Consider the following 12,228-nt stretch of genomic DNA (forward strand, 5'->3'; position numbering starts at 1 on the left):
TTGTACTCAAAGAGTAGTTATGAATGGCTAGCTGTCAAACTGGGAGGATGCATCTAGTGGATCCCACAGGGGTCTTTCCACTCCGCTATCCAAATTTAAAAAAGCACTACACCCAGGAGAGTATGCTTATAAAATTTGCAGATGATGCCAACCCGGCAGGGGTTAATAACACTTTGGAGAAGAGGATTGGAATTCAAAACAACCTTTACAAATCTGAGAATTGGTCTTATATCAACAATATGTAATTCAATAGACAAGTGTAATGAACTACACTTAGGAAGGTAAAATCAAATGCACAAATACAAAATGGGGGATAATTGGCTAAGCAGTAATACCGCTGAAAAGTATCTGGGATTATAGTGAATCATATTGAATATAAACCAACAATGTGATGCAGTTGTGAAAAAGGCTGATATCTCTCTGGGGTGTGTTAACAGGAGTTGACATATGTAAGATGCGGAAGGTAATTGTCTGGCTCTATCAGCACTGTTGAGGCCTCAGCTGGAGTACTGTGTCCCAGTTTTGTGTGCCACATTGTAAGAAAGAATTGGAGAGAGTCTAGTGGAGAGAAACTAAACTGATAAAAGGTTTCAGAAACCTGAACAATGAGGAAATTAAAAAACCAAAACAAAACTAGGCATATTTAGTCTTGAGAAAAGACAGGGCAAACCTGATAAGTCTTCACATATGTCAATGGCTGTTCCAAAGAGGACTATGATCAGTTATTCTCCATGTCCAATGCAGGTGGGATAAGAGGTAATCTATTTAATTTGCAGTGAGGAAGATATAGGTTAGGTATTAGGGAAAACTTTCTGACAATAAGGATAGCTAAACACTGAATTGGCTTCCAAGGGTGGTTTCGGAATCCCCATCATTGGAGGTGTTTAAGAACAGGTTAGCCAAACACCTGTTAGGGATGGTCTTGGTATACTTGGTCCTCCCTCGGTGCAATGGCTGGACTAGATGACTTCTCAAGGTCTCTTCCAGCCCTACATTTCTATGATGTATATATTTGTACATTTTCATATATTAAATAGCATCCATTATTAGCGACTGACATACTTGAACCTATTGCGGGTTATGTTTGATTGGTTAATACAGTTAATTCTACCATTGTAACCACTGTGCTTTGTTTGCAGGTTGTATATAAAAATAATGATGTCAGACTGGAGTTATCTCGACTTGCCAAGCAAGGAGACCCTAAAATGAAGATTCATGGAGTTGTAGCATTTAAATGTGAGAATGTTGCAACCTTGGATCCAATCACATTTGAAACACCAGAGTCTTTCATCTCTTTGCCAAAGTGGAATGCCAAGAAAACAGGGTCAATATCATTTGACTTTCGCACAACTGAGCCAAATGGGCTGATTCTTTTCAGTCATGGAAAACCAAGGCATCAGAAAGATGCCAAACACCCACAAATGGTAAAGGTTGACTTTTTTGCCATTGAGATGCTTGATGGTTACCTTTACCTTCTGTTAGACATGGGATCAGGTACTATTAAAATAAAAGCCTTGCAAAAGAAGGTGAATGATGGAGAGTGGTACCATGTGGACTTTCAGCGGGATGGACGGTCAGGTAAATTTTTTAAAATAGCTTCTTCTTTTCTTTTCTTTTTTCTGTTTAAAAACATCAGGAAGATTTGAGAGTTGTAATTATATGCTGTTTTTTACTGTTGAAGTTACACATCGTCAGCTATTAAAACTCAAAAGATTTCCAGAGAACAATATGTTTTGTGAACATTTACTGAGTAATCAAGTATTAAATCTTGAAAGTTAATGTATCATGTACTTGCAAAAAAATGTAAAAACAACAAAAATAAACCACCAAACAGAGCACCCCGTACTCCTGATAATCACTTATATCATCATATTTGTAGAAGGAGCTGAAATGGCGAATTGCAAGTGTAAAAAAACCAACAGCAACAAAAATCACAACACACTAGCAAATTGTAAGTAATCTCCGGCATGGTAAAAGTGAATACTGTGCCCATAGAAACAACCAACCCTTCCAATGAAGCTAGTGAACCTCTGCATAATTAATATGCATGTTAATGAATCATGATCAAAACATGGTATTATATGTGGAGCTCAGAAAATAATTGATTTGTCTTCTGTTTGGTAGCTGAATGGAAAAATCTGAAAAGAAAATTGCTTTGTTTTGAAGTGAAACTGAATTTTTTAGTTTTTTCTTTCAGAAATGAAAAACCAGAAAAAAAAATATTTTGGTCAAACAAAATATTTGACTGTGAATTTGAAACTGTTTTGACATTTTCTAAACAAACCATCGCAACATTTCTGAAATATTGGAATTTTCAGGACTTTTTCAGCTGAAACTATTCACCAAATGCAACCTGAATTTGTGAATATATTTGTTGTTCTGAAAAATGCAATTTTTCAGCAAACTTACTATTTGCTGAAAATATTACACCTAGTTCTAATTGTATACTAGCAAAAGTGGAAACATTTAACTAGTGGCCATTGCAATCAACGTGAGTAATAAAAACATCAGCTGCTCCTAACTCTGCAGTAAAATTTCAAGTCACACAGGGTATGTCTACATTGCAGCTAACACTTGTGGCTGGCCCATGTCAGCTGACTCGGGCTGGACTGCAGAACTATAAAACTGCTGTGTAGACATCCAGGCTCTGAGACCCCACCCAAATCAACTGATACAGGCCAGCAATGGATGTTTAACTGCAGTGTAGACACATCTATTCCTTAGTGTGTTAGCTACTGAAACCTTTCTTATGTTCCAGTTGCAGTTGGTTTAATACAAGTTGACTTCAGGAAGTAAACAATAGTTTTCAGAGTAACAGCTGTGTTAGTCTGTATTTGCAAAAAGAAAAGGAGTACTTGTGGCACCTTAGAGACTAACCAATTTATTTGAGCATAAGCTTTCATGAGCTACAGCTCACTTCATCGGATGCATACTGTGGAAAGTGTAGAAGATCTTTTTATATACACACAAAGCATGAAAAAATACCTCCTCCTACCCCACTCTCCTGCTGGTAATAGCTTATCTAAAATGATCACTCTCCTTACAATGTGTATGATACTCAAGGTGGGCCATTTCCAGCACAAATCCAGGGTTTAACAAGAACATCTGAGGATGGGGGGTAGGAAAAAACAAGGGGAAATATGTTACCTTGCATAATGACTTAGCCACTCCCAGTCTCTATTCAAGCCTAAGTTAATTGTATCCAATTTGCAAATGAATTCCAATTCAACAGTTTCTCGCTGGAGTCTGGATTTGAAGTTTTTTTGTTGTAATATCACAACTTTCATGTCTGTAATCGCATGACCAGAGAGATTGAAGTGTTCTCCGACTGGTTTATGAGATTTATCTGGCTTATCATACACATTGTAAGGAGAGTAGTCACTTTAGATAAGCTATTACCAGCAGGAGAGTGGGTTTGTGTGTGGGGGGGTGGGGTGTGTGAGAAAACCTGGATTTGTGCTGGAAATGGCCCTACTTGATTATCATACACATTGTAAGGAGAGTGATCACTTTAGATAAGCTATTACCAGCAGGTGAGTGGGGTGGGAGGAGGTATTTTTTCATGCTTTGAGTGTATATAAAAACATCTTCTACACTTTCCACAGTATGCCTCCGATGAAGTGAGCTGTAGCTCACGAAAGCTTATGCTCAAATAAACAATAGTTATTATTCAGAGGACTGTTTAAGGTCTTTTATGGTTCCTCTTCTAACTCTGATGTAAAGATTCATGCCAAGAGTCTGCTAAGAATAAAATAGAATCTAGAAGGTTTAAAAAAAAAATCCTAAGAAATAATGTACATCACAGCAGTAAATAATAAGGCTATAATTCATTCAGTCAGGGAATTCTTGTGATGTATTACACAAGAGCATTCTTAAATCATCTGTGGTTTATGTACATAACTAAAACAGCTAGATGACGCTACATCATTAATTTATGTACACTTCAAAGGTGTATTATTTAATCTCCATTGTTGAAAACCTACTGTATGCCTCCTCTATTTCTCCCTCTGTATCTTGGGTTCCTTTGTTTTTCAACTTCCAGGTTTCTGGTTTATCTTTCTTCCTTCTCCGTATCTTGTGTTATTATTTACTGTATGTTCCAAAAGCTATATGATTTTAGAATAGATTATTCATTTGCTTGTTATGAAACTATACTTTGGGATGGTCTTGGAGATGTACTGACAGCTCCTAAATTCAGTGGTAATTAAGACACTTAGCATCTTGCAGGAGACTCTCAACAGTGTATAGGATGAGGCCTCTGCTGAAAAAGTAATGATATACTTTAGGGCCAGATTTTCCAAACAAGGCCTGCCTTTAGTGTTCCTAATTTTCCGATACAATTTACTTAATTCAGATGGCTGAAAAACTAATTACACCTGCAAATCAGATATTAGATAGTCCAGTGATCTAAACTGGACCCACATAATTGCAGGTGTGAAAAGGGAAGCCCAGAAAAAGACAGGACCCAAAATTTAATTTAACTTAACCTACCCTGGGTTTCCAGGTATAATTATGAAAAATAACTATTTGGTTACTGAGTTCTAGTGGGTTTGAACTATAGAAGGTTGCTTTTCTGGCTGTCTCATGTCATTTAGTTATTTACTTGTCATGAGGTAACAAATCTGCCCAAAAACCTCAACTATGATTGAATATCCAGTGGTAATATATTATTTACATTGTGATCTTTATTTTGTGTCTTCTCTTCTTAAATACTGCTTTAGTGATTGACCTATATACAATCTATTCCTGGGACAATTCTGAGAAGTGGAGGTTATTGCTACAATCAGAGTCAGTTCTATTCAGAAAATGAATGCAGTGTAGATGGTTACATTTGAAGATATGCCCCTAAATTTTCATAGTTGTACGAGACTTTGGCCCACAATTTTTGTTAAGGTATTGTGAGGCTAAACTCCAGGTAAATCTCTGGAAAATGTTGGTGAGTTTTAAGTATCTAGGTTAATTTCAGGGACAATATATACCAAAGAGTTTGAAGACCAATGTATATACCACCATTTATTTGCAAAGATTTAGCCATGAATAATTTTAGTGTAGTATTTATTCTTAGCAGTTGAATATTATGTACTACTTTTAAGCCAAACTTCTAAAGTTAATTTGGGTGGAGGCATGAATACTTTAAATGTCTGTTATAGGTTTGTTTTTCTCTTTGAAGAATAACACTGATTTGCCCTAGGCACTCATAGATAGGGATGGATAAACAAAAATGTGTAAAATTAGCAGGATGGATTTGATTTATCAAATCCGGAAGACTCAATTTAATCATGGATTTCTACATAAAAGTGCATTCTTGTTGGTTGTTATAACCTTAGTACATATTCTTCACAACTCAGAGATAGATGTGTTTCATTTTTAGAAGGTACACACTATACATTTTTAAAGTGATTTATTTTGAAAAAAAATCAGATTAGTTTTACAGCTATATCAGAAAATGAATGATTGTTTGGTTATTTCATTTACCAAAGGTAATTGAAACAGATATTTATGAAGTCATTGGGAGGTGAACTATCTCCAATTCAACAGGTTAATCATTAATATTTGGAGGATTTTCTTGCCATGCTGTATTAGGAGGAGAACATCACCAGACAGACATTTAAATTGTTTTATTTAACTAAAACAACAACATTATGTATTCTGGATTTTTTTCTTCAACACAAACATAATATTTTAACAAAACAGGCATATGAATTTTTGAATTTAGTTAAATATTCAAGGGTTTTTTTAAAAATCAGATTTGTTTTTGTTAAAATTGTTTTGAAATAAAATGGTTAAATGAAATATTTTTTAAAAATAAAATTAAATAGACTATGTCAGCCAGGTCAACATGAGAAATTTAAAATATTGGCTTCTGCAGCTATCTCAGTCGTCTTCACCCTCATGTTCCTGTTTGTTCATAATCTGGAAAAGAAAAACAAGCTTTCCTGCTTTTTCAGATCCCAATTGATTTCTCAAGTTGGAATGAATTAGTCCAAATGAAGAAAATAGTCTTCCTACACCTGCAGAAGAAGCTACTGCTGTTAAAAGTGAGATTATCACTTCAACAGTCTCTGAATCCAAGTGCTTAAGTGACTTTCACTGGTTCACTGGTGTGACTTTCTTTGAAACATCATCAGCAAACACATATTTCTTGAATGGTTCACCCTTAGCTCTGAAGTTTATTATAGTTGGCGTTATGGAGGGATGATTGCTGGATGTCCATGTCAGAACCAACTCCTCTTCTTCAGCAGTTAAGGTTTGACCCTGGTACCGAGTATTGAGAATATTTCCAAGAAAATGAGCTGGAGATAGAGCTTGTCCCATTTGTTTTTTTAATGCTTGTAATTTAACTCTGTTATTGCATAGTTCTCTTTTTAAGATCTCACTCAGTTCCTTCCAAATTTCAACAGTGTCAGGAATAAAATAGCTATTTCCCTGCATTTTGTTCAAGGCTACAGAAATAGGCTTCAGGGTACTCGGCATGTGTTCAACATTTCTCTTAAGTCCAATGTTGAGAACTTTGGCTGTGACAGTGCCATCCATTTTTTCATGATTTTGTTCACAAACTCTCATGATGATTAGGCCAGTTCTTGATATAGTGCTCAAAACAGTCCACTACTGAGTTCCATCACACGTCTTGGGGGAGAGTTAGCTTGGTTCCTCCCACCTTTTTCAGAGCAGCTGCTGCTAAGTGGTTTTACGGAAGGATTTTGTAATTTCAACAACATTAGCCTTTATTTCTGGAACACTGAAGTCTTTGGCTAGGAGGTGCATCAAATGAGCACTGCAACCATGTTATTAGCTTGGCACTCTCTTCTAAATAATTTCTTCCCATCTTGGATACATTTGCAGCATTGTCTGTGAACAAGCTGCATACTAGACATTTGATTTTTTTCCCCACAGTTTGTTATAGCTTTTACTGCTACTTCTTGTAATTATTCTGCTGTGTGTGCATTTCCTGATGTATCAATTGTTTCTGTAAGGAAGACATTCCCTTATTCTGTTGTCATACAACAGGATCATTGTGGACATTGCGCCACCCGTCAAGACACAGGTTAACAATTTTACCCTCTAGACCTTTTGCACACTGCTCGATTTCTCTTTCATACACTTTATCCAGCAATTTGCCTGCAACATCTGCTCTGTTGGGTGGACTGTATCCTGGTCTTAATGACTGAACCATGTTAATGAAGTGTGGGTTCTCAATTATATGGAAAGGAGAGATTGTTGCCTAAATAAACTGGGCAATTTTCTCATCAATTACCTCTTTTTGTAATCTGCTGGTTCTTATCACAAACTTATCTATGTTTGTTTCTGGATGATGGAGATTTTTTTTTCTTTTTACAACAGGTGATATACTGTAGCTATGTGACATACATGATGTGACTGAAACACTATCATTGGCAGATAACTCTGAAACTATAGAAAATGATGGTGATCTTGAAGGTGGATAGTCTTCAGAATCTTGTATGTTAAGGATGGATTCTCCTAAACAAAATAAGTCAATGCAGTTATTTAATTATTATTACCATACTGCTCATTTAGTATTACTCATTGCATTCACTGACACTCAGTACTACTTTAAAGGTGAAATTGTAAAAAGAAGATCTGCCTATTTCAGCTATTTATTTTTTATCACAACTGCATCTAAAATGATAGTAACATAGAGTAACAACTATATTTTTTGCTCAAACATGAGAAATTCAAGAATAGTCCAGAAGAAAGACAGGTAGTCCTTAAGAAAGAAGTATGAAATAAAAAAGTTTACCAACCTGATGATCCTGCATGTTCAGACATGTTCCTTTCATCATCTTCAATGCAGCTTCCTCCTGAGAAGGAACACTTCTCATGATGTTGTTTTGTTCGAGCAACCAGGCCTTGCATTTCTTTGTTGCACTGGTGCATTTTGCACACATGCCTGTCTTACCCAAAGGTAGAGGAACTTAATTAAAATATTCGCAAACTGGGTCTCTTTTATGACCTGCTACCATTATAAGTTTTCCCTTCTAGTGAGAGAATGGTATGGTAGATCTCAAATCAATGAAGGCGACACTCAGAAAGACCTCAAGACTTCTGGAATATGCTACTCAAATAGTTTCACATTTGTTTCTACTGCCTGTCCCTCCCTTCTCACATTTATCTCCAGACTTCTTCTCCTTGTCCAGATCTATTTCACCCCCAACAATCTTCTATTCATTGAACTTTTTAAAACTTTGCACTTTTTAGAGAGAGATAAGGGATGACTCTGTATACACAAATTTGCAGAGGGACAATAGGGTTGAGGTCTGTTATTTCTCACCTCTCTATATTATTTATTTATTTTAAACAGTTTTGCTGTTAACAAGCATGTTATCTCTGGAGACACAAATCCACAGTTTGAGAACTGCAAAACTAAGCATATCTGATGGTATCTTTTAGACCAGTGGTTCTCAAACTAGGGCCGCCGCTTGTTCAGGGAAAGCCCCTGGCGGTCAGGGCCCGTTTGTTTACCTGTCGCGTCTGCAGGTTCGGCCGATTTAGGCTTCCACTGGCTGTGGTTCACTGCTCCAGGCCAATGGGGGCTGCGGGAAGCAGTGTGGGCCGAAGGATGTGCTGGCCTCCCTTCCTGCAGCTCCCATTGGCCTGGAGCGGGGAACCACGGCCAGTGGGAGCTGCGATCAGCTGAACCTGTGGACATGGCAGGTAAACAAACCAGCCCAGTCCGCAAGGGGCTTTCCCTGAACAAGTGGCGGCCCTAGTTTGAGAACCACTGTTTTAGGCTGAGCACTGAGTAACATTGGACAGATAGATAGAAAGATTAACCTAAATATTCTGTACAGAAGCCCGTGGAACCTCATAAGGTTGGGTCCCTAATCCATGAAGTATTGGAACTCATTTACAAAACTTTTCTTAAACATTACATAAATATATTGTCTCATACTATAGAATTAGAATTTATAATCCCTATTCCATGATGAGGTATCTTTGAGCTATAATGTATCTTAATTAAAAGTATCTTTAGATAGGTTTTTTCCTCAAAAAGCATTTTATCAAAAAAATCCAGCTTAAATAAAAAAAATCTGATTTTAAAAAAAAATCATTGATTTTTATCCACCCTAAAAATTAATACTATACTGAACTTTCATCTAAAACCCTGAACCCAACACAAATGTTTATTGTGATTTGAATAAGTTTGGTTAATGTTTACAGTGGGAAAAATACTGAAATTCTTACTCCATTTTTGCATTGGCAATGCTGTCATCTAATCTAATGGGAGTATTGCCTGAATAATGGCTGAATAAGGACCACAGAATTTGCATCAGAAAAAAAAAACATTTGATTAACATGAAAAATAAATTGTATGTTCCTCTTTTTCTTCTCACTGGAAATGAATATTCTGAGCTAGATTCTGCTACTCCTACTTGTGTTTGGTGCTGTCTTATCCAACTCCTCACTATTAAACACTCAGTGTGAGAAAGCATGGCAGAATCTTCTGCAATAATGCTATTCCAGCCCAAACCAGGAATACTGGAAATCTCCTGAGAGAATGATCTTTTGAGATCTCCAACTTATTAGCTACTTATCTGAGCCGATCACTGCTAACATGGCATCTTTTAAATTTGTGCTCCATCTTCATGAATAAGTAGCTCAAGTACCATATTTGCTGTTAAATAACATTTCATATTTTACAACCTTTTATTCCTACATTTGTCTGGCTTTCAAATCGAGAGCAGAGTGGTGCCCACTGATAATAGAAAGCTGTGTCTAATTTCTTTGACTTCAATATTAGCAGAATCAGCAAGTGCTTTGATTTATTTTCTGGTCTTTGCTGTCTTCCTGATTCTCAGCCACAGGAAACAGCCACTCTCAGCTGCAGCAACAACAACTATCCCCTTTCTGTCATCTAGCTAGCCTTGTTTGGCACAGCTGTTACCAGACTATCAGATAATATTCACTCTAGCACACTAAGAGGACAATATGATACAGCCAGAAAAGCCTAGTCTTTCCTTAGATTTTCACCATCTGCCAATAAACAACTATGAGGGTTTCACATAGTAACTTAATAGACCACGTAAGGTAAGTATAGAGATCAAGGAAGCTGCACCAGCTGCAGTTACAATCTCAGTATTTTACTGATCACAATTGATGAGACAAGGTTTAGAAATATGTCTGTGGGTGGATGTCTTAGTTTATTGTAAACAGACTTATAAAACCTAAATTGCTGAGATAATGAATATGATTGAAGAGGCTCATTAACAGATACCTATGGGAAATGTTTGGCTGTTCAGCTGTTACAATACTGCCAACTTTGCAGTAAAAGAAGTAGGAACATACCATGAAACAGCTGCGCCCACAGTGGTTTTTGTGACACATTAGGGCTAGGTTAATAACTGATTTGTGAGGCCTGAGTATTGTTTAAATTTTGTTAAGCTGTTTGGCATACTCAAGGATAACCTCACAAGCATTTTTCTAACAAACTGCCATCCTTTAGAAATCATCATTACACATTAAAATCAGATAGAGAATGTATCATTCTTGTCAGCCTTCAATGGTATACAGCACTGCAAAACAGATTGTATCAGCAGTTATGCATGGGTAAGCTGGCATTTAAGGGCTAAAAAGTCACTGAGATTTTGAATTAAAGTAAGAGTTCTGGTTTAGGCACAAGAAATTATCATATGTGTGTGTGAGTGAGAAAGAGAGAGCACGCAGAAGGATCTCACCAGAGCATATAATTAGAGGTTTACTGTAATCAGTCTTTCACTGCAAGCAGCACTTTCTAAATAGCCATTGCAAGCCCTGTTGTTTGGTGCTTATATATAAAAATATGTATAATATAATAGACCATTCATGAATCATAACACTTATTCCTGATTAAATAAGTATTTGAAATTACTTATTTGAAGTGTTGGATTGACCTGGTGCTCCAAAGATAAACAATCCTAATTAGTCTTCCATTCATTCAAGTAGTGTTCCAGGTTGGTACTGTACATGTGATTGTGTATCCATAAAGTAGTAAAAAAAAACCCCAAAATTCTGCCCTCAGATAATGCATACAGTACCTGACTGGGTGTCCCATTGTTAGAGATCCAAAAGGTCATAGCAAGAGCCTAAAGGATGGACTTGCTTCCAGGTGATATTGGGGAAAAGAAATACTTCTTTATTTAGATTCTGAAGTTAAATATCATTGATCAAGGATCAGTGCTCTGAGTCAGATCTATCCCACAAGCTCACCTAGTGCAGTCCTTAACTAGGTCTTCCCTTTCCTCTCTCATGACCCAAAAGTCAATAAAAAAGTTTTTAAGCAGTTTTCCCCCTTGGTTTTCCTTGCCTCAGGGAGACATGGAGAATCTTTTCTACTTACCAGGTGATCAAGCAGTCTGTGAAAGAAACCACCTTTTCCCTTGGGGTGCTCACTGTCTCATCATTAGCTGTATTAATATTTATTTATTTTATATCACTGTAGCAGCGAGGTGCCCTGCTCATGGACCCAGAGCTCATTGTACTAGGCACTGTACAAAAGCAGAATAAAAAGATGTTACCTGCCCCAGACACCTTACAATCTAATGCTGAAATTTCTCAGCCCTGCAAATATTTTTCCTCTAAGACTTCCCTTCCACCTTCCCACTTGTTAGGGTTACCACCCCACTCTGAACTCTAGGGTATAGATGTGGGGACCCACATGAAAGACTCCCAAGCTTATTTCTACCAGCTTAGGTTAAAAACTCCCAAAGGCACAAATTCTCCCTTGTACCTTGGATTAGGTAACGCTGCCACCACCAAGTGTTTTAGACAAACTCAGGGAAAGGACCACTTGGAGATCCTACTCCCCCATAATATCCCCCCAAGCCCCCACACCCCCTTTGCTGGGGAGACTTGAGAATTAACAAGATCTGCACAGACCAAACTTGGGGGGGGGGGGGTTAGGACACTAAAAAAAAAAAAAAACAATCAGATTCTAAAAGAAACAGAACTTTATTATAAAGAAAAAATGTAAAAGAAGCACCTCTGTAAAATTAGAATGGAAGATAATCTTACAGGGCAATCAGATTAAAAAATACAGAGGATTTCCCTCTGGGCCAAACTTTAAAGTTACTAAAAGAAAACCAGGAATACACTTTCCCCTCAGCACAGAAAAAATCACAAGCCAAAACAAAAATAAGCTAACGCATTCCCTTGCTAGTACTTACTAATTCTAATAGAGTTGGACTGCTTGCTTCCTTGATCTGTGTCCAGCAAGCACACAGAACAGACAGA

At 37.1% G+C, this 12,228-nt stretch overlaps 1 protein-coding gene across 23 annotated transcripts in view; it reads left to right on the plus strand.

Moving 5' to 3' along the window:
* The window catches only part of NRXN1 (neurexin 1), a 1,265,182-nt gene that overhangs the window by 555,472 nt on the left and 697,482 nt on the right, over window positions 1–12,228 (plus strand). For all 23 annotated transcript variants that reach the window (XM_073339213.2, XM_078852309.1, XM_078852310.1 and 20 more), the window contains one exon: window positions 1,140–1,578. In XM_073339213.2, the coding sequence (XP_073195314.1) occupies window positions 1,140–1,578 (439 nt within the window). The remainder of the gene's footprint in view (window positions 1–1,139; window positions 1,579–12,228) is intronic.

Source organism: Lepidochelys kempii, chromosome 3 (assembly GCF_965140285.1).
Source record: "Lepidochelys kempii isolate rLepKem1 chromosome 3, rLepKem1.hap1, whole genome shotgun sequence".
Classification (NCBI taxonomy): Eukaryota; Metazoa; Chordata; order Testudines; family Cheloniidae; genus Lepidochelys; species Lepidochelys kempii.